This window comes from Xiphophorus hellerii, chromosome 18 (assembly GCF_003331165.1).
Source record: "Xiphophorus hellerii strain 12219 chromosome 18, Xiphophorus_hellerii-4.1, whole genome shotgun sequence".
NCBI lineage: Eukaryota > Metazoa > Chordata > Actinopteri > Cyprinodontiformes > Poeciliidae > Xiphophorus > Xiphophorus hellerii.
The window spans coordinates 24,547,949-24,574,540 of NC_045689.1; the positions used below are offsets into that span (position 1 = coordinate 24,547,949).

At 42.4% G+C, this 26,592-nt stretch overlaps 4 protein-coding genes across 7 annotated transcripts in view; 2 read left to right on the top strand and 2 right to left on the bottom strand.

The window, feature by feature from the left end:
- Nucleotides 1–753: 753 nt before the first annotated feature.
- six9 (SIX homeobox 9) lies at nucleotides 754–4,836 on the top strand. The gene is made up of 3 exons (XM_032545052.1): nucleotides 754–1,394; nucleotides 2,832–2,992; nucleotides 4,427–4,836. The coding sequence occupies exons 1-3, from the start codon at nucleotides 999–1,001 to the stop codon at nucleotides 4,575–4,577; spliced, it is 708 nt and encodes a 235-aa protein (XP_032400943.1). The 5' UTR covers nucleotides 754–998; the 3' UTR covers nucleotides 4,578–4,836.
- qpctla (glutaminyl-peptide cyclotransferase-like a) lies at nucleotides 4,567–10,423 on the bottom strand. Its single transcript, XM_032545051.1, has 7 exons — nucleotides 10,174–10,423; nucleotides 9,099–9,245; nucleotides 8,179–8,472; nucleotides 7,685–7,846; nucleotides 6,062–6,161; nucleotides 5,870–5,986; nucleotides 4,567–5,336 (listed from the first exon to the last, which is right to left on the bottom strand). The coding sequence occupies exons 1-7, from the start codon at nucleotides 10,390–10,392 to the stop codon at nucleotides 5,191–5,193; spliced, it is 1,185 nt and encodes a 394-aa protein (XP_032400942.1). The 5' UTR covers nucleotides 10,393–10,423; the 3' UTR covers nucleotides 4,567–5,190.
- A 22-nt stretch (nucleotides 10,424–10,445) lies between these two features.
- Nucleotides 10,446–17,321, top strand: LOC116707648 (ribonucleoside-diphosphate reductase large subunit). 2 transcript variants are annotated; one of them, XM_032545050.1, is made up of 7 exons: nucleotides 10,446–10,561; nucleotides 11,198–11,331; nucleotides 11,925–11,982; nucleotides 12,313–12,477; nucleotides 14,075–16,056; nucleotides 16,135–16,323; nucleotides 16,873–17,321. In XM_032545050.1, the coding sequence occupies exons 4-7, from the start codon at nucleotides 12,456–12,458 to the stop codon at nucleotides 17,062–17,064; spliced, it is 2,385 nt and encodes a 794-aa protein (XP_032400941.1). In that variant the 5' UTR covers nucleotides 10,446–10,561; nucleotides 11,198–11,331; nucleotides 11,925–11,982; nucleotides 12,313–12,455; the 3' UTR covers nucleotides 17,065–17,321. The 2 variants fall into 2 exon arrangements, with proteins under 2 accessions (XP_032400941.1, XP_032400940.1); XM_032545049.1 differs by lacking the exons at nucleotides 10,446–10,561; nucleotides 11,198–11,331; nucleotides 11,925–11,982 and having other exon boundaries at nucleotides 12,249–12,477.
- Nucleotides 17,322–18,229: 908 nt separating this feature from the next.
- Nucleotides 18,230–26,592, bottom strand: part of sipa1l3 (signal-induced proliferation-associated 1 like 3) — an 84,826-nt gene continuing 76,463 nt past the window's right edge. For 2 of the 3 annotated variants that reach the window (XM_032590680.1, XM_032590681.1), the window contains exons 18-24: nucleotides 25,540–25,770; nucleotides 25,169–25,334; nucleotides 24,904–25,087; nucleotides 24,676–24,825; nucleotides 23,085–23,211; nucleotides 22,752–22,833; nucleotides 18,230–21,619 (exon numbers count right to left, since the gene is read on the bottom strand). In XM_032590680.1, coding sequence (XP_032446571.1) covers nucleotides 21,428–21,619; nucleotides 22,752–22,833; nucleotides 23,085–23,211; nucleotides 24,676–24,825; nucleotides 24,904–25,087; nucleotides 25,169–25,334; nucleotides 25,540–25,770 — 1,132 coding nt within the window. In that variant the 3' untranslated portion in view covers nucleotides 18,230–21,427. The remainder of the gene's footprint in view (nucleotides 21,620–22,751; nucleotides 22,834–23,084; nucleotides 23,212–24,675; nucleotides 24,826–24,903; nucleotides 25,088–25,168; nucleotides 25,335–25,539; nucleotides 25,771–26,592) is intronic. The other variant, XM_032590682.1, reaches the window with a different exon arrangement.

A 26,592-nucleotide genomic window follows, 5' to 3' on the forward strand; every position in this document is an offset into this window, starting at 1 on the left:
CTCATGAAGAAATGGAAGTTGTTGATTATGTTGACTATTTCTTCCTGTCCTAAAAATCAAGCTCTTTAACAGGGGGGTTCGCTTTTGAAATCCAGTGTGGACTTAAGTATTGCCTCCAGTTACAGTAATGACCTGCGTTTGTGATTTTTATATTTTCTTCTGATTGGTATGTTTTGTACATTTAACCTATTTAATTGCATGTACCCGTCGGTTCCTAGCTTAAAGTTAAGACTCGTGAAAACGGTGCATATAGGAAATCTCGGATGACTTTGCGTCAGCTCGGAGGTTTTAAAACTCTAGTTTTTCCCGCTGTTAAACTTTAGACAATGGAAACGGAGCTGTTTGTTTTAAATATACCAAAGCATGCTTGTTTTTCTTTTGTTTGTAGCCCTGCGTTTTTATTGTTACCAGTCACTTAACCTACACAACTCTTGATTTAACCAAAGATTGTGCGTTGGTGTTTTTATGTTTTTAAAAAGGGAGATGTCTGTCTTTAAATGTCCTTCCTGGTTTGTTTTTTTTTGTTTGTTTTTTTTTTTTACTCAAATGCATTCTATTTTTTATATTACATGATACTGTAATAAACTACATTTATTAAAAAAAAAAAACGTTTGTCTCCTATTTGCCCTTTGTTGGAGCTGTAGGGCACAACCAACTCTCTTATTTGTTCAGGGATTTTGCCTAAAATTTGTCAACAAAATTTTATTCAAATGCCTTTCTGGGAAAGCTTTGGGCTCGTTCTCCGGTTAGTTCAGAGCTTTCAAAGGTGCGGCGGCGGCTCGTGTTTGCACAAGAGAAGCGGGGGGATCTCTGGTGTGTTATTATAAACCCTGATGGGCTCAGGTTACCTGCGTGAGGGTATGATGAGGCTCGATCCCAACACTCATGCTGGTTGGTTTGGTTTTGGTTCATCCATAATGATCCACGGAGGCTGCAGCTCTCAGAGGAGCTAAGCTGTAGAGAAGTTGTTGTTTTTTTTTTGTTTGTTTTTTACCGCGATGATCTTCACAGCAGAGCAGGTCATCTGTGTGTGTGAGGTCCTGCTGCAGGGCGGTCACATGGATCGTCTCGCCAGCTTCCTCTGCACTCTTCCTCCCTCCTCCTCTTCTTCTTCTTCTTCGTGCCACTGGGAGCTGGAGAGCGTGCTGAAAGCCAAGGCAGCCGTGGCCTTTCACCAGGGCCGCTTCTCGGACCTCTACGCCCAGCTGGAGGGCTTCCCGTTCTCCCCGCGCAGCCACCAGTTCCTGCAGCAGCTGTGGCTGCGGGCCCGCTATGCCGAGGCCGAGAGGCAGCGGGGCCGGCCCCTGGGGGCCGTGGGGAAGTACCGCGTCAGGAGGAAGTTTCCTTTACCCTACACCATCTGGGACGGCGAGGAGACCAGCTACTGCTTCAAGGTGGGAAGAAATCTCCTAAAAAAAATTAAAAAAAATCAAAACCGCTCTTTAGTTTATTCGCCCTCTGATGGTGACCAGGACGCTTTTATCACTTTGAGGACCTTCTCCTTAGCACCTCGCAAAATTATTCGAAAGTTAGAACCAGGGACTTTGTCATTTTTTGGGACCAGCACAAAGTGGTGCATAATTGCTTCTTTCCTTTCCTTTTTTGTTTTTACAAACAAAAACCTGAAAAGTGTGGCATTCTCTTGAGTTCAGGCATCAACACTTGGCATTTTCAAGATTCAACATTCTTGAATTAATAAGTTGCAGCAACACTTAAGTTAAGTATTTTTAAAATTGAAAACTGCCTTGTACATCTAAAGTCTTCAGTCCTTGGGGGTCGGAGTCCTGCAGGGTTTACATCGTCTCTGCTTCATCACACCTGATCAGGTCATTAGGACTGTGGAGAATTTGCCTGCATATTGAGGAAGTAAGGCAGACGTTTGGTTCAGGTGTGATGGACTAGGGACACGTCAAAAACTTACAGAAAAGTGACCCCTGATCAAAAGACATTTATGCTACTTTTCATTGCAAAAATAACTCAGTCAGATCAGAGAGAGCTATTGTGAAAGTGTTTCCACAGATGTTTAAGCAAATTTAGGTAATTTGTTTTGATTTTAAACATCCCGTTGAATCCACAGGCTGGTATACTTTGACTCTTCCTACTTTCTACTCAAAAGAGGAAGAAAGTGAAGCTCTGATCTATTCTGCAGTAAACAACCTTCAAATGAACTTTTCTGCTTTTTCTTCCTCTTGCATCGACACCAGATTTTGACTGTGGCTCTCTGCAGCTTCTCTTGGGATTTTGTTTGACCTAATCACTCAGCTTCATGATGCCGTTTTCTCCAACAAACCTCTGTGGCCTTCACAGAACAACCAGGTTTATGCTGAGAATAAATTAGACTCAGCAGGTGGACAATTTCTAAAAAAAAAAAAAGGGTTCACATTGAAACCATTCTTCAGTTTTCTTTCCACGTAATTATGCCCTGCTCTGCGTCGGCCTAACACTTAAAATCCCACCCAAAAAATCCGTTCAGGTTTGTGGTTGTGATGAAATGGGGGGATCTGAATACTTGTTAAAGGCGCTGCATATCAAATTCTCTTAAGGATAATGCTTCAAATTGAACTAATTTTTATCTAAGTCTGGTTTTCCAGTGTTGCCTCAGTAGGATCAATTTTAATTCCATATTTACTCTGCGATAAAAACAGATGAAAACACAGGTTTAAGTAAACTAACCAAAGCTAACGTATTCCTTAAAGAATGCGTAATTGAATTCTTTTCTTTTTCTTTTCTGATGACCCATAAAACGTTGACTTGCCAACAGTCCTGAGAGCTCCAACGTGTTTCTGATCACCTGATGTTCAGGACAATAAACGACCTGATCTGTAAAGCAGGAGAAATCGCGGAGCGTGCTCCGGGAGTGGTACCACAGGAAGCCGTACCCGTCCACCCAGGAGAAACGGGAGCTGGCCGCCGCCACCGGCCTCACCTCCACCCAGGTCAGCAACTGGTTCAAGAACCGCCGGCAGAGGGAGCGAACCGCGGATGTCAGCAGGTCAGAGGAAGGTTAAACTCTGTTCAGCTTAAAGCATCTGGAGTGAAAAAGAAGGAAAAAAAAGTTTTTATAAATTGTACAGAAGTTTATTCTGTCTTGAAAGAAAACTGATTGTCTCCTAAAATATCAAAGCTATGGTACAATTATAGATTTGTGGTTTAAACAACTTTTCCATCTTATAATTACGACTTTTAAACAGATAATTATAATCTTTTAGCTCTTGCCTACTTGTATTTAATTACTGACTTCATATCATTCATATCTTACAGCTTTGCATCTCCACATTATTATGCTACAACTCATGGTTGTGAGTTTATATTCCATAATTTATTACTTTATAATTCTCTATTACTTCAGAATTATCACTTCAAGTCTCCAAGTTATGATTTCAACTCATAACACTTTAATATTTGTAATTTATATCAAAATCACATCTTATATCTCATAATTATAACTCTAACTCTTAATTATGACTTTGCATCTTCATATTCTGACTTTAAAACTGTTTGTACTTGGTCATAATTAAGATTTTATATCACATTTATCAAATCATATTTCATACTTATCACTCAGTAACACAAAATTGTAGATTTTTTTGTTACATTATTATGACTTCAAATATTTCCTAACCAAAGACTTTGCTTGAAAGTGGAAACATTGAAAGTTTTGCTGTAATATTATGACAACTTTGTATTTTAAAACTACAGATTTAATTTATGATTTTAAAATGATTGAAAAAACGTTGTTTTACAAAACTAAATATACTTTTTGATATTAAAACATTGTATCTCATAATTTTCTCAAAATTAGGAATTTATCTCTTATGACTTTGTGTCTAATATTTATTACTCTGTATTTAGAAAATATTGGATCTCTCAACTATTACTGTTTCTTTACTCTTTGAATCACAACTATGACTTTACATCTTTTCATTATGATAATTTGTGAATTATAACTACATTTTACAAGTTACAACTATACATGTCTCCAAATTATGACTACAATCCAAAGTATAAATCTTAAAAAAATATTTCAGAATGTCATCATTCCTTCAGAATTATGACATGAAAATAATCCTACTTTTGGACCTGAGGATTTTATGTAGTATATTTTCCTGTAAGTGTGATTTTGTATGTGTTTTTACTACGACTAAATCTTTTTCTGCTCCTCTGATGTTCTTGGGTTTATTTGATTTTAATCATTTTAATAAACTCTTGCCGTATTCGGATCCTGCTGGGGAAACACGACTATTTCCTGAAGCTAAACAACCACAACGGCGCTAACAAGTTCTAGTTCTGTGCTTTTTAAAACCGTATAAAGTTTAAGTTAAACATTAAACTGGCAACAGCGCCCTCACGTGGTAAAACTGGGTCATTAAAATACTATTTTAACTTCGTAAAGCGCGTCTCTAACGCGGTTTATTTTCTGCCTCAGTTTTCAGTCGCCCCTCGCTGGAGGACATTCAGGTGAAGTCTACCTGTCCTCTGAGAATGAAGGCAGCCCACAACCCCGGAGACGCCGCCCGACACCTCCACCCTTATGCCACCCTCCTCTTCCTCTTCATCACACGCATCAAGACTGCTAGAATTTTATTGACTGACAAAACAAGAAAGAGCCACGGTAGCTAAACCCCGACACAAGACAGAGATTAAAAAAAGATAATAAAAATAAATCAGCAGAATTAATTCACAGGTGTTTACACACAACATCAGGGCAGTCATGTCAAACCAGATGTTGAGTTCAATTCACGGACAATGCTGGTAAACTGATCTGTATGAGCAGAAGTGTAACTTTTTGACCTTCAGAGTTTAAAAAGAAATAAATAAAAGTGATTTGAACTTCCAGAGAGTCCAACCTTGAGTAAGAGAACAAGGCTGGACTTTTACAGTAAAGATTATGATGAAGCAGGTGAGAAAGACCTTCAATGATTGGGAGAAATATGAGACAGCGTTCAGCTCGATTCAATCCAAGTCCATCTTTAAGAAGATAAAGTGCATCTTCTTCATATTAACGGCGGTAAATTCTTGTTGAGGCTGCTCAGGTTTTTCTACATGTTTTCCCCATTTGCTTCACAGGACATTTAGACACGAGGTCCAACTCGTCAGGCTCTAGTCTCTGACTCGTCCAGATCAGCTGGACCAGAGGCTGGCTTTGTTCGCCGGCTCTCTCTCCTCAGAGGTATTTGGCATTTTTTCGGTTCAGAGGCCCAGGTACTCGGCCAGGAACACGGCCATGATCTTCGTGAGGTTCTCTACGGTCGGGCGATGCATGTTCTCCTCCGTGTCGTCCAGTGTGTGCCAGAACTGAGGGAAGGGAGTGGCGATGATGTGCAACACGGGGACGCCTGGAAGGAAAGAAGAAATAAAACGTTTTTAAAACCGCAACAAAAACAAAAAATGGCTCGCACACAGTGGTGAGCGTCGTATTGTCTTTTTATAGACCTCATCGTTGCATCGAGAATCTGACCATCAACAAGCCTGCAGCACTACAATTACAAATGTTATTGATTTGTAATTTGACACAATCTCACTGGTATGCTAGCAATGTTTTAGGTTTTACCAGATTATCACTCCTCCTCACAGCTTTGGCTTATCACACAAAAATCACTTAACACTTAAATGTTTGTGGTTTTAACATTAAAAATGTGGAAAGAGTTGTGTTTATATGAACACGTTTGGACGGCACTCAAGATAATATTCATGTGCGCTCTGACATTTTTGTCTTGAATCACTCACCGCCATTACATTCTAGATTTACGCATATTTTTAAATAAAAAGGATTTGATCTTTAAGGAGAGTAAAACTGCTGACCCGTCTGGGAAGTAATAGCTCAAGTGACTTCTGTATTAAACAAATTGTCTTTTTTTCTGTGCCTTACCTTTGTGAAGGAAGGGGATGTGGTCATCTTGAACGGGTCCGAGGTAAACGTCTTTCCTAAAATACGTCTGCTCCGCGGGGTGAGACAGGAGGAGGCCCTGCCGATGGAGCCTCTTCTCTAAGGGGAAGAGCACGGTTCAGATCCACAGATCACGATTTCAGCACTCAGAGCAGAGGCGCACGCTGCACCCACCTGCAGAAATCAGCCTGTCAAACCAGCGTGCCGTGTTGTCGAAATGATTCGCAATCAGTGGATCGGGACCACCGAGCAGGTCCAACAGCACAAACAGGTCCTGAGAATGCAACCGCAAGAACATCAACACGTGTGCTTCTAATGAGGATCCTGGTAGACTCAGAAACTACTGAATGTGGAGGAACCCTGTTGAAATTGGTTTACTTTTTATATTTGTTTCTCAAGGCGCCCGTCTGGTGACATGGGAGGAAAAAGAATAAAAACTGCACCGACGACAACTTGGCGTTAATTGTTATCGAGCAATTATAATGAACAAATCTGTTGTAATTTAGTTTCATTTCAATCTGGGATAGAATTATAATCACATTCTTCAGACACTTAGCAAGACAGCTAAATTCGGCTGCTTAAAAAGCAGCGGCATCGACGCAAACAAAACAACACGCCGACCTCAAAGAAGTTGAAAGTTTCGTCACAGTGCAGCTGGTGGAAGGACCTGGAAGACCACATGGTATAACACGGGTACAGGAAGCCTGGCCATTCGCTGCAAACACCGCACAATCTTACCAAGTATTGTTGGTCTAGTTGTGTAAATATCTTAGAAATAAGACAAAAGTAACTCGCAAGTAACTTTTCAACAGGATACAGGTGCTTGCTTTAAATCAAAGTTTCCTTAATATCGATGAAAAAGTTAATATTCCATTGGCAATTTATTTTACTTATGACAAGACATTTTTCCCATGTTATAAGTGAAATCATTTGCTAAAGGAAGTAGCACTTTCTCATCAATATTACGGAAATGTTGACTTAAAACAAACACCTGTGTCCTGTAGAAAAGTTTCTTGCAAGTCAGTTTTGTCTTATTTTTAAGTGTACAAAGATATTCGTGTTAGGAACTTAACCAAAAATACCTTGTAAGATTGCGTGTTTTTGCAGTGTTGCCTTCCTGTACAACTCCGCTTGGAAAAAAAATCTCGCTTCCAGCACAGTCTCCCCTTGTCTTGGATCGTCTCCGGTAGATTTTTGTTTTTTACCACAGACGGAGAAGTAGTGAACGACTACGTCCGTTTCCTGCGCGGTTTTAGATTTGTAGTCCGCCTGTCGTTTTACCAACGGAGGAAGTGAACCAAGTCGTTCAGTCTGTGTTGGTCACGTTTCCAAATGTTGAATTAACGCTAACAGCCGCCTCGTTTGGATCGGCTGGGATAGGATCTGAACTGGGAACCCGCAGGTTAGACAGAACACACCTCAACTGCAAGATGATGGTTTAACCATCCCGTTATTACATTTCCTTACAACACACCGTGGTTACTAAAAGGAAAGTATAGTGCATCTGGAACGTATTCACAGCGTTTTAGTGTTTCCAGATTTTGGTATGTTAAAGCACGAAGAGGAATTATTTAGTTTTCAAAGCTTACAGGTGTTACGGGGTGCAGATAGTGCTAAATCTCAGCCAGTAAGCTGGTTATTAGGTAGGACAAAGTTTGTAACTTCTCCTGTTTTGAGACTATAAAGATCCAGGATATTAATTGTACATGTCAAACTTTTTCAATTTTATAAATGTGGTTTTATAAATGTGCTGGATGAGAGAATGACCCTGGCTGTTTCGTGTCGCTGCTTCCTCACCACGGCCTGCAGCGCGGTGGTGCGAGACGAGGCTGCAGGGTGCGGCGTGTTGCCCATGAGCTCGGCCAGGTGACGGGAGCCGTACAGCGAGTCCGTGGCCGTCCATTCCTCAAACGACTCCTCGCCGTCGAAAAACACAAGCTGCAGGGTCACCGGGAGTTTCTAGGACAGGAGGAAAAGTTAGTGATTTTATGAAGAGATCATTTTCTAAAACGGCAGCTGGAGTCATCGTTTCCCTCCTGCAGCAACTATGTACGGTAAATTACAGCCTCTGGGGAGAGGACAGGGACTGGAGTCAGCGTTTTCTGCACACACTGCAGCCATGGAGACAGAGCGCTAAAAACAGCGTAACGGGAACGAAACGGGAGAAGACTTTAGTCAGCGTCTTTAAACTTCAAAATGAAAAAAAAAAGGGAATGATGAAAATAGTAACCTGATGCCCCAGCTGCTTTCTGAGTCTAAGCATCTCACTCCTATAGCAAAAAACAAAACACCTGCTGTTTGAATGATCTGAGCTGTGCGTCCAGAGAAGTGGCCAGCTCCAAGATCATGGCACAGGGCACAGCAGAGTCGCTGGCCCCCAGGAAGACCCTGTCTGGGGCCCGCGGGTCTGGAGGCAAGGCCTTGGAGTCGTAGTGGCAGGCCAGCAGGAGTCTGCGTGGGGCCGCGGGGTCCAGGACGGCAACAACATTGGTGAAAGTGACCTGACCGCGAGGGGTCGGAGACCGGAAGGAGTCCAGATCCACGGACCAGCCGGCCGACAGCGAGGACAGGGTGGAGGTGATGTGCTGAAGCAGAGCAGAGGGAGTTAAAGATGAGGAGAATTAAAATGGCAGCCGAGTGAGATCTTTAAATATTCACCAGATGTGCACCAATCCGATATCAATATCTGTATCGGTCCAGATATTGAAGTAAATTCTAGATGGGTTACCAGTAACAACGTACCCAATCCACAAGGGCTGATCTATTTGTCTGATTCTAGGCTCTGAGTGATGTCATGGTTTATTTATTTTACATTATGTTTAGATTTCCTAATTCTCTTTCAGAACCATTTGAAAGAAGTTTCGCTGCAGTTTATTCTTATGTTTGACCAAGATAATCAACCTATTGTTTTGATCAGTTTCTTTATTACTTATTTTTCATTGGCTGTTCTGCTCCTAATTGCACTGACAGAACAAACTAAAGTTGATTTTTCATGTTTGACCAAACTTGTGGAGCTATTGGTGTATTTAAGTGTGCTGTACTGGTGTAGTAGTTATGAAATAAATTTGTAATCCAGTACATTTATGTCTGTGTTTAAAAGACGAAACGATTTAAGTCGATTCAGCACCGTTTCTCTGTATCGGATCGGTATCGGCTGATGCCAAACCTCAGATATCGGTATCCGAAGGGAAAGTGGATCAGTTTCACACACCTGCTGCACCGCCAGGCTGCCTCGAGTCCCTGGGAGCCTCTCTATTAGGATCGGCCGCAGGTGAGTCTCCCACAAGCGAGCGCCATCAACCAAAGAGGCCAGGCGGCGGATCTGGGCCACAGAGACTTTACTGGGTTTGTGGGACAACTGTTGGAGAGGAGATGAAATAAAAACAAGAATAATATCACAGAAATGGAATAAGGTGTTTGTGAAGGCTCAGACTCTTTATTAACCAGTATTTTATTTATGCAGTTGTTCCGTTGCTCCATACTGAAACTTTCCCATCTGTTTGTTTTTGCTGACGCTCATCATCATTTTATGCATCCATAATTGCTATATTTATTACTTTTTTATATGATGGAACTAAACACAGGACCTTAAAGGGGCAGCATTATGTATTTTCCAGGCACTTTCATAACACAATCAAGCAACTATGTTACCTTCAGTTATTATAAAAATGCTGCATATATCAAACATGCCTAAAAAGAAATTGGGCCTCTGTCTCTTTAAGAAGATCCAGCTCTTTCGGACACTCTACTCTGGCCTTCTACATGTCATCACAGCAATGCTCCTCCATGAAGCCGTTGACATGGTTTGTAGGAGCATTGCACGGAGAGGTAGCTTGTATGAGGAGCTCAGTTCCACCAGGTGTTTGCTAATTGCTGCTGGCTAGTCTGGAGGAGCTGGTTGAGGGAGGTGTGGGGGAGGGGTGATCTGTGGGAGCTGGGAAATATCATTGTAACAAGTACAGTTGATTTCTCATAACACTCCCCTTTAACTGAAAACATTGCCATAAAGCAAGTTACAGCTTGTCAGTAGTGAAAGAACACATTTAAAGCCATTACTCAATGGCTTTAAAGTAAAAGTGATGATGAAATATCATCCAGATTATTACAGATCCTCATCTAAATGAAGGTATAACTACACAGATCTGATTACAACTATAAACTGATTACAATTTACTGTAGTTTCCCGTGTTTAAACAACTATCACGGACTTGCAAAAAAAAAAAAAAAATCCAGGCGAAAATATAGTAAAGTTCAGATTTCCAGCTCCCACTGTGGACATATCTCACCCTGTCCTTAACCAGATCCACGGCTGGCAGGCGGCTCCCGTGTCCGCCGGAGGTGTCGCTGGACAGGTAGACACTCAGCACCACCGCCAGCACCAGGACACCGAGCAGACCCAGCAGCAGGACCCGGGCTCCGGGGATCCGCACCCGGTCGCAGCCGGGGAGAGAGCCGCCGTTGCTCTGCGGCGGAGGCTTGTTGTACCTGCGGCTGGAGCGGGACATGGCCGCGGTGGGAAGCGTCCTCCTGCTGCGGCCGTGTTAAAGTTACTGCTACGTGTCCAAAGCGACGGGCTTGAGATTCACACAGGAAGCGATGATGACATCTGCAGCTGCTCGCCTCAACATATCGATCCGGGATCAGCTGCTAAAGCTCCGCTTGCTGTCCTCGACGGTGAGTGCTCTGGAGCCATGGCTGGCTCTAGATCAGCTTAGTTCATTTCACAATAGTTACAAGTTTCACCTACAGCTGCAGGACCTCTGCAGATGTTCCTCGTCGCTTCCCGAAAACTCAAACACTAGTAGTTACAGACAAATAAGAAAAACGTCATATTTTAAGCACACGTATCAAAACTACGCATAAGCCACAGAAACCAGTAATTTAAAGCACTCCCATCACCGACCTGGAGTCCAAACAAGTGATACTTCTTCTTTTAGGTCTTTTTGAAAGTGAGGGCACATCAGCGCAGCGCCATCTAGTGTACATTCTTGGCTAAATGTTTTCTTTTTCACATGGAGAGATGGCGTTGGGTAAACAACTTTGAGTTGCATTACCGCCACCCAGTGGCAAGAAGTGTAGCTCAGGACCTGATAAATAAATAAATAAATAAATAAATAAATAAATAAATAAATAAATAAATAAATAAATAAATAAATAAATAAACAAACAAACACACACAACCGATGGACTTCTCGACCACCTGTTTAATGATTCATGAATAAATCTTTAATTCATTTTTCTTGGTACCATTTCACAGCACATATTCCCTCAAAGCAATTTGTAAGAAAAGCATTTCTAACTCATATTCAGACATTGACCCATGATTGACCTGTGGGAACCTGCAGCAGAACCCACAGAGCTGCCATCTGGTGCGACTGACCGGGGGATGGGAGGACAGAGGAGACACACAACACAAAACCACCGGCACCGGATTGCTTCTTACGGTAAAGAAAAACTAAACTGTGTTACAAAATGGAATGGCAGCAGCATTAGTGGATATGTAAGACAGTTCAATTAATAAGTAACAGAAGTTGTTTTTTCATCTGAATAACTTGCATTTCAGTCCTAAATAATTGCACTGTATATAATTGCTTTGATTATATATCACTTTAAAAATGGATATTAACTGAATTGGCTTGTCATGCAAAATGTCCTGATACGATATTTGTTGCAAAATGACAATATATAAATAAGCGGAAATTATTATTATTTTAAAAATGTTAAATTATGAACATACAACAGTCATACCACTTCCAAAACATAAAATCACAACTGTTTTATGTGGTGGAGAGATACTTGTTTTGTTTATTCAAGCTATGGTGCTGACAAAAATACACCACACTTTCTTTACTTAACTGTTTTTATTTCCACAAGGAACAAATGAGAAACACAATATATCAAAAAATATAAAATCAACCATGTTTGACCATTTAATTTAAAATTAAAAGTATGCAATCACACCTTTTTTTTAAAAGTTAAAATGCAAGTTTGTAATGATTAACAGATTCTGGAAGTGATTATGTGTCTCTGGTCTCAGGGTGGGCTCCTCTGGACGTCCTCAACAACACAGCTGTGGACCACTTCACAGCAGAGAGGTTCCTAGTTCCTGCATAAATGCAAATTTGACTTTATTTAAGATCCAAGAGAACTGACCTTCAATGTGCTCTTTTTCCCTCTTTGTTTCTTTATTTCTTTGTTTCTTTATTTCTTAGAAGTTAGCTATAAAACTAACTGGTGCGTGTTTTATAAATCAGTAGCAACGAGGCGCTCTTGTTTTTCTTTATATGACAATACGTCCAATTCCCGCCACGGAAGATCTTCTTCCAATCACGGAAGAGGATGGCAGATCCTCTTCCGTGATTTGGACCAATCACCGCCGCTGATTGGTCCAAACTCCTGTTCCTACGCATTCCCTGCACATGCAGCGTTAGCGGGAACTCGAGAAGTCTTTCGCGGTTCTGTTCTGCCAAGCTGAGGGTCCTGCGTCTCCCTGCGCACCGTGACACCGAGAAGAGGTTCTGCTTGTGTCTGCCGCTAACCCAGGAGACGGGAAACATCACCTTTCACCATGATGTTCGTGGTCAAAAGAGGTGAGTTTTGTTAGCTCGACCTCTGGTAGCTTTGCTGCTTTAGCCGTCAGCTGTTCATAAGATTAAGGAATGATAGCGACTCTGATGTTGGCTCTGCGTCTATTTGATGAGGAGGTTTAACAGTAACAGTTGTACTTCCAGGCTGTGGGGGGATTTTAATCTGTCTGAGCTAACTAGCCAGCTAGCATGCTAAACTTAACAGTAAACTTCAGCATAGGAGGCAAACTAGCGGACAGTTTTTACATTTCCTCATCAATCACACTTTGATAAGTGGTTTGAGCTCTATTGGTTTTGTTTACACAGCCAGAAATGAGCCTTTGTTTCAAATGGCGCCAAAAATGAAGGTTAATTATCCATTTAAGTCAGAATGGGGGCTGCACTGTGTTGCCTTGCAGCAAGAAGGTCCTTGGTTCAATTCCCGGCCTGCGTGGGTTCTCTCCAGGTACTCCGGCTTCCTCCCACAGTCCAGAAACATGACCATCTGATTAATTGGTCTCTAAATTCTCCGTAGGCCGAAACGTTAGCTGGAGATGGACACCATCATTCCTGCTGGTGTCCAGAAAGTGGATGGGAGTCAGAATGGACCTGGCTGGTCTGGATCGGCTGGGTTTAGACAGAAACGGGCGGATTTAGAAAGTTTTAAAGTCCAGATCTACGACTCAAGCCCTATATTACTGTGGTAAAGATTTTAAATAATAAGGTTAGAAGGGTTTTGACTGCTGTAGGCAGTTTATTTTCGGTGTAAAAGACAAAACCTAGGATGATTCTTCACAAGTTACTTAAATAAATCAGGGAAAAATATCCTGGTTTTTTATGTTTAAAACATTTTTAGACACTAAACTACATGGTTTATTTTTATTTTTTTTACAATCCCTTTTATATAAATGAGTTACTAGGCTGAAAATGTGATGGCATTTGTTTTATATAATTGTTACCCTTTTTTGCTAAGTTATAGATAATTAATTGGATTCAGTAAATGATTGATAGTATCTTCCTTGCTGTGTTAATTTGGCCTCTGCAGATAAATTGGGTGTAGCAGATTTATGATAGCCAGGAGAATAAGTCTAATAGTTAAATGGCTAAGGTATGTCTAGTTCAGTTTATGTGCAAATTTAACTTAGAGCTACTAATTTGGGTCCAGTGACAGATCCCATTTTAGACCAAATAAATTATAGGAATCTGGTTGAGTCCAGGCATGTAAACAGTTTCAGGTCTAATTACTCGCTGTCCAGTCTTATCTAAATTTGTCTAAATTATTGCGGCTTATTTAAAAAAAAAACAAAAAAACAATCTAAGCCGAATACACAGGCAAAGCCTCATCGTGAGGAAGTATAGGGCAACTGTGGAGAGGAACCATCCTCTGCAACAGGAAGTTACAGTCAACAGAACCTGGATTGATACGATGGTCAATTAATAAAAATTGGTCTTCAGTCATGTGTCTTCTTTGCACATTGTTTAAATCCAGAACCTCAACGATGTTTTTTTGTTTTGTTTTGTTTTGTTTTTTTGAAGAAAAAGCTCCATTTGACAGAATTTGGTTCTTGATTTAACAGAAAACTGTCTTGGTTCTTGTTTTTTTTGTTGTTGTTTTTCCCAGATGGGCGCCAGGAGCGCGTCATGTTTGATAAAATCACCTCCCGCATCCAGAAGCTTTGCTACGGCCTGAACCCGGACTTTGTGGATCCGGCTCAGATCACCATGAAGGTGATACAGGGCTTGTACAGCGGCGTCACCACCGTGGAGCTAGACACGCTAGCAGCGGAGATCGCGGCCACCCTGACGACCAAACACCCCGACTACGCCATCCTGGCCGCGAGGATTGCCGTCTCCAACCTGCATAAGGAGACCAAGAAGGTGTTCAGCGAGGTGATGGAGGACCTGTTCGCCTATGTCAACCCTCTGAACAAACGCCACTCTCCCATGATCTCCAAGCAGACGCTCGACATCGTCATGGAAAACAAGGACCGCCTCAACTCCTCCATCATTTACGACAGAGATTTCTCCTACAACTTCTTCGGCTTCAAGACTCTGGAGCGTTCCTACCTGCTGAAGATCAACGGGAAAGTGGCCGAGCGACCGCAGCACATGCTCATGAGGGTGTCGGTTGGGATCCACGGGCGAGACATCGACGCCGCCGTCGAGACCTACAACCTCCTGTCGGAGAAGTGGTTCACCCACGCCTCTCCGACCCTCTTCAACGCCGGGACCAACCGGCCGCAGCTGTCCAGTTGCTTCCTGCTCGCCATGAAGGACGACAGCATCGAAGGCATCTACGACACCCTGAAGCAGTGCGCGCTCATTTCCAAGTCCGCTGGCGGGATCGGCGTGGCGGTGAGCTGCATCCGATCGACGGGAAGCTACATCGCAGGCACCAACGGCAACTCCAACGGGTTGGTGCCGATGCTGAGAGTTTACAACAACACCGCTCGGTACGTTGACCAGGGCGGCAACAAGAGACCCGGGGCCTTCGCCATGTATCTGGAGCCATGGCACTTCGACGTGTTCGACTTCCTGGAGCTGAAGAAGAACACAGGAAAGGAGGAGCAGAGAGCCAGAGACCTTTTCTACGCCTTGTGGATCCCTGACCTGTTCATGAAGAGAGTGGAGAGCAACCAGGACTGGTCCTTGATGTGTCCCAGCGAGTGTCCTGGGCTGGACGAGTGCTGGGGAGAGGAGTTCGAGAAGCTCTACACCAAATATGAGAAGGAAGGGAGAGTGAAAAGGGTGGTGAAGGCGCAGCAGCTCTGGTACGCCATCATCGAGTCCCAGACCGAAACCGGGACCCCCTACATGCTCTACAAGGACGCTTGCAACAGGAAGAGCAACCAGCAGAACCTGGGCACCATCAAGTGCAGCAACCTCTGCACGGAGGTGGTGGAGTACACCAGCAAGGACGAGGTGGCCGTCTGCAACCTGGCCTCCATCGCCCTCAACATGTACGTCACGCCAGAGCGGACTTTCGACTTCAAGAAGCTGGCCTCCGTCACCAAGGTAATCGTGAAAAACCTCAACAAGATCATCGACATCAACTACTACCCGGTTCCCGAAGCCGAGACTTCCAACAAGCGCCACAGGCCGATCGGGATCGGCGTCCAGGGTCTGGCCGACGCCTTCATCCTGATGCGGCACCCTTTCGAAAGTCCCGAAGCTCAGCTGCTCAACATCCAGATGTTCGAGACCATCTACCACGCCGCCCTGGAGGCCAGCTGCGAGCTCGCCGCAGAGCTCGGCCCCTACGAGACGTACGAGGGCTCGCCCGTCAGCAAGGGCATCCTCCAGTACGACATGTGGGAGAAGACGCCGACCGACCTTTGGGACTGGAAGCTGCTGAAGGAAAAGATCGGCAAACACGGCGTGAGGAACAGCCTGCTGCTGGCGCCCATGCCCACGGCGTCCACCGCCCAGATCCTGGGCAACAACGAGTCCATCGAGGCGTACACCAGCAACATCTACACCCGCAGGGTGCTGTCCGGAGAGTTCCAGATCGTCAACCCTCACCTCCTCAAGGATCTGACGGAGCGCGGCCTGTGGAACGAGGAGATGAAGAACAAGCTGATCGCCAACAACGGATCCATCCAGGTGACGGTCGGCTCACCGCGACATGAACCGTTCTCAGCTTCAGCTCCGCTAATAAAGATTGTCGTTTAATTTTGACAGGACATCAGCGAGATCCCAGATGACCTGAAGCAGCTGTATAAAACCGTTTGGGAAATCTCCCAGAAGACCGTGCTGAAGATGGCGGCAGACCGTGGAGCCTTCATCGACCAGAGCCAGTCGCTGAACATCCACATCGCTGAGCCAAACTACGGAAAACTGACCAGCATGCACTTCTTCGGCTGGAAGCAGGCGAGTCACACCTCCCACTGAGGCCAGAGAGATGCTGCTCTTAAAACCAGATATTATACATTTACAGAACTTTCTTGTTTGTTCTCACTGTTCAATATTGAATCAAATTGAAAGCTTCCTTTTTAGGGAAAAAGTTAGTTAAAAGCGAGAATAACGAATTTAAGTTTTCATACCTTGTGATTATCATATCTTTGGGTTTCAAATGCACTTGAGGTCAATGACCCAGTCTTAACCCTTTAAACCTGACTAGATTTCTCCAGTTCTGTCAGGAGAAATGGGCCAAACTTCCAGAAGAAGGAAGAAGCTTGAGATCCAAAATGTCAGCAAAAATTGAAACAGAAATCTGTGCAACTTTCTTGGTGTCAGGAACCAGGACTGGTCCTTAAGTAGTTGATGTCGCTCTGCCGTTCTCACACTTTGCAAATCAAAATAACCTTATTAATCTTAACTGATCAAGAAACAAACTGAGAAATTGTTCATAAATATCTGCTTTCAGCTGCGTCTGGCAATAGGAAGGCTGAATTCACAGCGTTTATTTCTTAATAACAGGGTTTGAAGACGGGAATGTACTACCTGAGGACGAAGCCCGCCGCCAACCCCATCCAGTTCACCCTGAACAAGGAGAAGCTGAAGGAGGTGCAGCAGAGCAAGGCCTCAGAGCAGGAGATCAAGGAGAGGAACAAGGCGGCCATGGTTTGCTCTCTGGAGAACAGAGACGAGTGCCTCATGTGTGGCTCTTAGAGCTCCGTCTGTCCTGTAAACAAACCTGCTGGGACTTGAATGTTGGAAACGCTGGAAAGATCGTACTTGATCATTTGGGTTCATTTGGGTTTCAAATGAACTTGAGGTCAATGACCTAGTCTTAACCTTTTAAACCTGACTAGATTTCTCCAGTTGTTTCTGATTTCTCCAGTTCGTGTTAAGACCCTCTTAACACCTAGAGGGACTTAAAGTGTTAATTTTGTTTTTTATTAAATAAAAAAAAAATTGTAACTGGTTTTCTTTTGTCTTCTTAAACACTAAATGTTTATGTTGGATGATGAGTTGGATGCGTTAAGGCAGGAGTGTCCAACCCCGGTTCTTAAGAACTATGATCCAACTTTCAGATCCAGTCCTGGACCAAATGAATGACATGTTACCAGGCCTGCAGAGACATGAATGATCAGGGGATTCAACCACATGTCTTCATTCAAAGGCTTTTTGTAGGTCTGGGTAAGTGTTGGCCTGGCCGTGGCGTTCCCACGCCATTTCACGCTGTCTCATCTCCCTTCAGTGCTCCGTATGGGCTTTTCTTTTCTTTTCTTCCATTGAAGTGGATTTCTCCGGTAAAATTTCAACCGGGCCAATCAGCGAACACAAGTTGTGAACGATGCCGTCATCTTTCTTCAGTCCATCTTAGCCACTCTTCTAAATATTGAGTCGACGTTAACAGGGAGGGCAGTGATGGACCTAATTATGTTCTAATGCGGGAAATTATTAATGTGGGAGCACGGCGGGAAAGAGCGGTAAAAGTACCGTAGTTTCCCGGCCAAAACGGGAGACACAAGAGGCTGATTTTTTTACCAAGTTTGGCAAGTATGGAGAAATGTTTGAAAAATATTTTCCGGTAATCCCTCCTTGTCCACATTAAATATCTAAAATGAAGTTGCGTTCATGTTCCAGATATGATGCGGTGTAAATTTCTCCAGCAACCATGAGTTTTCTTGAACTGGCTGCAGTTCTCTAGTTTTACCACTAACATTTCTGCATCAAATTATACAAAAAAGATTTAATCTAGAAGTCAGATTTTTTTATTTTTAAATAGAAAAATACATACACTCTCAACTTGAACTAAGGGAAAAAAAAGCTCTGATACTTTTAATAAGGAATAAAAAAAAGATTGCATATCTTAAGGAAAAAGACAAACAAGTTTTCATATAGTTTAATTTTTTTTTTTATAAAATAATGAAAACATAATTTACAATTTACAAGTTATTACAAAGAAATCCAGAAGGCTTTGTTTAGGCTGAAAGAAGCCCTGATGCACAGAGGCGTCAAACGAAATCAGCTATGAACAGAAATCAGAGGTAAAACAGCACGTTTAAAACACAGTACCTTCTCTCCTCACTATTCTGCAACAGTGGCCAACGGGTTAAAAAATAAATTACAAAAATATTTAACATTAAAACAAAATTACCAATAATAATGATGCATCACTGCCTTGTTCAACATGGGTTGGGGAGTTGTGTATGCTTTAAATAGCTTAAAAATTATTCATAGCATGATTTATATTTGTTAATATATATATATAGAGAGAGAAAATAAGAAACTGCAACCATTTTACAAAAGCAAACAGGAAATTAAGACTAAAGTTAGGGCGACACCCACAAAGCTGAGTAAAAAAAAAAAAAAAAAAAAAAGAAGTTTTCTACAGGATGGTGTCCTTCACTACGACCATGAGAAGACATGAGGGCTGAAGCTGCTTCCAGGCCAAAATGGCTGCCATCTGATCGGTCAAAGTGTTGGACCTCAGATGGTCAGCGACATCAGAGCTAAAGCTGTACTTCTACGCAGCAGACAAGGGGAAGGAAAACCTTTTGTCTCATTTCAAGTCATGTTTCAAACAGCGAGTGGGCAGGAAAAATGTGAACTTATCACAGCCTTTGCACTTTGTCGTCTCATGGAGAATAATTAGTAAGCTGTTGATAAACAAGTCCGTATTTGCCCTTAAATTTGTAGATTACATATGCAAACAAACTAAGCTATTTTCCAGACTGGTCGGCTCCAACGCCGTCTTTAAAAAGTCCTTCAACCCAGAAGTATTAAAGGGACGCCTAAAACAGTATAAACAGCAGCACATCGTCTCTGATGGTGGAGATGTAGCGCTAAACAGCATCAAAGAACCTGAGAGGGTTGGAAAATTCAGTAAAGAAGTACAGATACGTTTTCATCAGAAATATCTCAGATTTATCCTCTGCTAGGATAGAGTGTCCATAAAGTACCAGGGATCGTAAAAACACACTCTTCTGTAGGAAAATAGCTATAGTAGACAATATTAGGGAGGCTGGGTGTATAAAGTGTTTTTGTTTATTTGGGTTCATTGTAGCATATGGGGGGGAGAGGGGTTACACACACACACACACACACAAACAAGGCCTCTCAGTAAATTAGAATATTGTTAAATTTCAAAAAGTGAAACTCAGACATGTTTGTCTTCCACACTTTTTTCTTCCACTTAACTTTCTATTTCTATGCTTGCAGCACTCGAGCATCCTACAGACGATGACTGTAGCCAGGAGAAAACGTTTTGAAATTAAAATTGCTTTAGTCTTTTTTTAATTGTTATTTTTGAATTCTCTGAGACAGACTTAGTTGTTTTTTTTTAGCTTTATGCTGCATCCATGAAATCGGTCAGGAATAAAATAGATCACTCTGAGTAATAAACATAGCTTTTTAAAGGAGATCACTGTGATAAATGAACTTTTTGACGACATCTTAGTTTACTGAGAGGCACCTGTTCACACATAGTGTTGTTCAGTGAATTTTCACGTGCAGTAGATGCTTCCTGCCACTACATGTCCAGGGCGACAGAGCTTCATTTTGACAAATTAAAGGGACAGGTTGACATTTTGAGGGATTAGGCTAATTTTTTCTCCTGAGAAGTCACAAGGAGGTTTCACCTTAAAAAATAGTTTTTCAAACGGATCCAACATTTACTGGCTTGAAAATAAAAATTTAAAGGGAGGCATTATGTATTTTCCAGGCACATACTGCCATTTTATAGTACAACAGAGTGGCCCAATAACAACTGGGCCTCTTTGTTGTTATTGGGCCACTGTCTCTTTAAGAAGATGCTACTCTTCCCGACACTCCACCTCCAGCACGTCATCACAACAGTGCTCCTCATTATGCAGTTCTTAGGAGGCTGAAGCTCGGCTGGTGAGTGCAGCTCCAAGGAGGAGCTTTGTGGAAATGGGTGGAGCTCTGTGGAAAGGGGCGGAGCTTTGTCAAACCAAGTGTTTATAGACGCCCTGAACAGCTGCCATCAGAGATTGAAGGTTTCATAGAACATGCACGAAAGAATCAAAGCAACACTTCGGGTATGTTTTTGTTAAAGGAATAACATGATGATATAAAGTTCAAAAAAGTTAATTTTACATAACACCTCCCCCTTTAAAATAGAACTAGAAGTGAAATAATTTATAGTCAATTTATCTTATTTATAAAATGACAAAATATTATCTTTTTCATCGCTATAGATCGGGTCTCCAAATGAAAGCATAACTCAAAATGTCATGGCTGTTCTTTAAGAGACACACTGTAGTAACTGAGGTTAAAACAAAGGTCCAGAGGGTTTGGATCTGAGATGATCAGGTTCTGCTAAAGCAGGGAGTCAAACCTAGAAGATACGATGTTATTGCTTCACTGAGTTTAGTTTCATGACACCATCCCAGATCAGAAAGACGACGGGGATACGGTTCACATCTGAGAGCCACAGTACATCCTTGTTAACGGAGAACAGAGCGTGAACGGTGTATATTACAGTAAACAAGTTTGTTTGTCACTTTTCTCTCACTCACCCCCACACACACACAAACACACACACACAAACACACACCCACACTAGAGGAATTAAATGCCAGGTGCGTCAAGCACAAACACTTTAGTGCCTCTAAGGAGTTTAACACCACACTCACACCTCTCTCTTTAGTATATTAGTTTGACGTTGATGATGAGAATTGGACCGCACAGGTGTCTGTATAATCATACCTGTAGAGCTTCCACAATGTGTAGTGCATTCTGGGAGATGCAGTCTCTCTTGTTTTTTTTTTTTTGGCTGATTTGCTGCAGAAACAGTATTAGGCCTCTCCAGGTGACGTAGTGTTCTCTAAAACAGTCTTCTCCTGCTTGCTCCTCCGGCATAGTAGCATCACGAGTCCAATGAGATGTTTTCACTTCAGTTTAGAAAAATAAACGGGCTCAGAGTACACACAGGTGCAGACTCTCTGGGAGAGCAGCATGTTTACAAGTCCAGGTGGTCTGTTCTCACGGTCTCTGGTTTAAGGCAGTCCCACTGGGTAGCTAAATATACCCGCCCGCGCCCCTCCCGTCTGGTTCCGGTCCGTCACTCCCGTTGGGAGCTGGCGTCCTGCGTCACAGGCTGAGTCTCATGGTCACTTCCGGTCTTGAGGTTGGTGAAAAGCACGTTGAACTTGCGCAGCTGCTCGCTGGCTGTTAGGCTCTCCTCCTGCAGCCGCTGGTTGTTTTCTCTCAGGTTCGCCATCTCTGCCAGCAGGACGACTTTATCCTGCTTCTCCTGGGGGGAAAAAAAACAACAACAACAAAGAAATGACGTTCCTGCTGAGAACCCATGAGAAAGTAGTGAATCGTTGGATAGGGGAGGGAATGTTATTTACTTTTGGTATATTAAAAATGAATTTGTTTGCAACACTCCTGAGCCAATATTTTGCAGAAACAGCTGCAAGCGGCTACCAGCATCACACACAGGGCTCATACACTTCCCACAGTAAAATCCAAGCATTTTAAACTTTGGAGTTAAAACAATACAAATGAACTGAGACGGTTTCAATTCATGATTATATGATATCATTATTATTGTTATCAATATCTTGTGATAGTATTCCACAGCAGGAACAGGGTAAAATAAAATATAATTTTTTTATGTTTTGAATCGTTTTTCTTACACACCTGACTGATATGAGAACAAAACACTAATTTAACAAAAAGAAAATCCTCCAATTTCAATAACGCTGTTTAACGTCTAAAATATTAGACTACCTTTACTTCGAAAATTAATAAATATTTAAAACATTGGAAATTATAATCACTACATTGAAATAATCCAAACAAATCATGTTGACGTAAGTAACCTTCCTGTTAAAGGTAAATGCTTAAACATAATATACAAATGAAGTTACAGAACAAAAAACCTCAAACAATTTCTAGCTAATAAGTGCAAGCAAATAGAAGTAATGTTGGTAATTGTATCAGGCCTAAAACAACAACAAAAAAACGTGTTTGTGTTTTTATTAAGTGCCTTTAATATCTGGTTCCAACTGTAAATAACACTTTCAAAATTTAGGCTTCTAGTCAAACATTAAGTTTGGAAAGTCAAGCACTTTCCAAGCCTTGAAAACATGAAATTGAAATTCAAGCTTTCTCAAAGATTTCAAGCACCCGCACAAATCTTGAATCAAGAGATGGACATTTTTACCCACACAACTTTGCAAAAATATCTCAAGCGTTACATCGGCTTTCACAATTTGCCACAGACCTCCAACTGAATTTAGGCCTGGACTTTGACTGGACCATCCTAACTGCTGGAAGTTGGCCTTCCAACATCACTCTCAGGCCTTCTGCAGCTTTAACAGGTTTTCTTCCACGATTGCTCTGTATTTACTTCCATTTACCTCCTCATCAAGTCTTACCTTCTCCAGATCATTGTTCAGCTGTTTTAGCATCACCTCAAGCTGGTAGAGCCGACCCGACATGTCGTTGGGCACCTCATCTCTGGAAGCACACACAGCAAATGTTATTGTCACATCACTAGCAAATCAAAGGTTCTCCTAGTAACCTGCATTTCCTAAAGAGGTTTTCATTTTCATCTTTAGTTCTTTTGAAGCACGAGTAGCTGAAGTTGTTTCTAAGACACAGCATTTCCAAATGAGAACCAAGGCAATAAAGCAAACTACCACCAGGTGGCAGCACGACAAACCCTAACCATTTCAATAGAAGTGATTCCAGAGGGAGAGGAGACCCACCCGCTGAACGTCGGTGTGGTCCGCGGCGTCTGAGGAGTGTTGAACTGAACCGGACTGGCGGTCGGTCTCGCTTCCGGACCTCCAAGCTGCGGTTCGTTCAGTGAGAACAGGGAGACGGCTCTTTGTGCTGCGATGAGAGAGTAGAATCTATTTATATAAATTCTTCACAGATAAACATCACAAAGATCTCCCATTGTGACACAGAATAAAAATAAAACACACCAAGACAGACAAAAAAAGAACAAATGAAATGATGAGGATCATTGAGAGCAGGAGCAGAAAGCTGCGTCAAAGACTCCTTTGTTTTTCACATAGAGAGGAGGCGCAGTGATCTTCACAGGTGGAGCTGACAGCAGGTAAGGATCAAGTGTCTGCCAGTTGTTGGTTTGCTTTGTGGCTCTCGAGGGAGAGCAGACAGACCAAGTAAAGGAACAGGGATTGGGAAGCAGAGACGACGATGAATGCCTAGACCACTTCTTTTTCCCAAGAGTTTTGTTTCACAGAGCCTTCCAAAATTAGTCATACTTATTTAACTTTATTGTATTTTATTAGCATAAGTGCTGGACCAACATAACTGCACTACTGTGAGGTCTAAGGGTGAAACCAAACTGCAGAGTTACGACGACTCTCTTGGTCTCCTGCAGAGTTACGGCAACTCTCTTGGTCTCCTTTCTTTTCTGCATGTTGGTTTAGAAAGAGATGGTGTCTTGGTAGGTTTGAACTCCTGCTATTTCTCTTTCTATTTTCAGGTAATGCATTGAACAAAGCTGCTGGGATATTTTTTTATTTAACATACCATGTGTTATACTTCCTTTCTGACCTTTACCTTGATTGCGTTTAAGGCTCATATATGCCCAACTCAAGGGGCCACCATATTTTTTTATGTGGCCCGCTTCACTCCAGACTCTTTTTCCTATGCGAGTGATCAGTCCCTCCGGCTTTTCACAATCCTGTGATCTTGGAAAACATCCCCACATTTTTCCATGTGAAATTATAACCATGAGTTAATTGAAGCTTTTCAGCAAAAATGTAAGAAAAAAACAAAACACAGGGTTTAAGTGATGCTAACTCCCACCTGCAGGTGGCAGTATTTCTTAATTTTACGACACCGCTGGTCAGCCTTATCTGGTGTCAAGTTATATATCATGGTTGATGTGGCGAGCAACAAAAAGTCACATTTACTGTTGCATATAAACACAAATATTGCAAAATTCTTTTGCAAATATTTCAACAAAATCTGTGATCATAAAAACAATCGTGAAAACCTTAAGGGACTAATCGATGTGAACATTTTTAGAAGAAACAGCTGTTAGTATTTTGTTAATGGGTTTCATAAATACATTCATATCAACCGGCCCTTCATGACATTCATAATCTTATTATAGCCCAAAATAAAAACAAGTTTAACACCCGATTTAAAGTGCTAAGTCGGGTGTTAAAGGTGTCGGGGTAAAAGGGGCTCAACTCAAATGCATTTCCCGCTTCCATGTGAAAAATGGAAAGTCATATGTCATTTTCATTCCACTTTCAATTCAATGCATTGAAGTTTGTGTAATAAAAAACAAAAGTGGAAAAAAAGTATTTGTCTCACCTTCAAAGGCTTTTGCGGCGTTGACCAGGCTGGACCACTCCAGTCCACTGGCCGTGTCGGGGAGCGGCATCAGCCCCGGGTCGTGCCTCCTTAGAGGAGGGACTTTGTCTCTCACTTCTGTCAGGGACAACTCCGACGCGGACAGCGGCACTGAGGGGAGAAAGAGAGAGGAAGCGATGAGCTACAGGACGAACCCTGGCAGGCGGTTCGTTCAGCTCTGAAACTCACTCTTCTTGCTATGCGAGTGGCTGGAGTTGTTGGAGGAGCTCGAGTGTTTGCGTGTGGGCAGCGTGCAGGTGAACAGCACGTCGCTGGAGGTGGTTTGGTTCTCGGAGCAGGCGAAGGCGGCGTCTCTGCGCCCGCTGCACAGGGACTCGTCTGAAAAGGTGCGCTGCAGGGTGAGCCTGGGAGACTGGAGGAAGAAGAGGCTTGGCGGTCAGAGACGCGCAGAGGAAGACGAAGCAGAAGAGCGGCGTCAAGGTATGCTTCTTACCGGGTCGGACGGTGGCGTCTCTCCGGGGTTGTCCATTATGATCAGTTTCTTCAGGTCGTCTTCGATGGTGCTCTTGTACATCCGACGTGGAGACCGGAGGTCTCTCAGCGAAGCTCGGAGCCGAGGCTGCCCAAACACGTTCTTTGAATTTGTATCCACCAGCCTGCTGAAATACAGCAAACGGTTAACTTGGTTTTCTTGATCACAAGCAGCTTGAAGCATCTCACCACAGAAAATAGAAAGTAACTATTTAAAGCTGAAATTTCATACAGCCAGCCTTATTTAGACGACTTTGAAGCCATTTTATTCCTCTTTGTGTTCACAGACAGCAGCAACTCAAAGCCGACCAGAGTCCACAGAGTCGGACTTACTTCTTGTTGTTGTTGCTCTCAGAATTGGAAGTGTTGGTCATGTTTGAAGATGATGCACTGGTCTCTTCTGTCTGACGACTTCTCGATTTGCTCTTCCCGTAAAACTCCTTGGGGGCGGAACTAGACAAAGCGGTGGAGCCCATCTGACCCGAGGTGGGCGTTGTCGTGGAAGCTCGGACGGGCCGCACTTTCTCCGCTGCCGGCGTCTTGAAGCCCTGCGGTGTGAAGGCCCTTTGAACACAGACAGGAACATATTTCACTCACTGTTAGAGTTTAGATCTATGAGTCCCAACCAAAATCTTGGGCCGGGTCAAAATTATTTGTTTAATGGTCAGGTCGGACTTGGGCTTCTGTGACGAGTTGAATAATCCTACAATACATGCATGGCAAGTTACTGCACTTACTGCAAATAGTATTTTTACAGCTTTGAACAATTTGTAAGTCTTTAGTTGTGCTAGAAAAGCTAAAATAAAATATGTTGATTCTGTAAAGTAATTTTTGTGCAAAATGTGATTTAGTCACAGAAAATAAGAAGTATGTATCAGGTTGTAAGAATATCTCGGAACCTACTAAAATAGGATAACACACCTTAGCAGCTGTTGAAATGAAATGCATACAACATTAGACTAACATTCTGTAAGATTTCTCTTAATCTACAGCAAACTTAGTAAGTCGAATAATGTTTCAGTTAATTTATATTCATGAACAGCATTTTAATCAGGTGTAGGTCTTAATTAGGCCGTTATAATTAATCTCTGCAGCACAGCATTTCTACAGTAAGGGCATACTTATTAATTCAGTAAATAAGATTATATTTACTCAAGTAGATAGGAGGATATAGTCTAAACTAGTGATCATCTGTGTGGTATTTAACTAATTTAAACACCTGATTTAGATCACATTTTGTTTTTTCAATGCATAAGGACTGAAAAAGACCGTCCTTGCTTTTTACTAAGACTTTAAAGGTGCAACTTTGTAGTTTAGTTAATTGATAGAAAATTGCATCGAGGCATTTTCTATTTTTTAAATTGTAGAAAAAAAGGAAAACCTTTT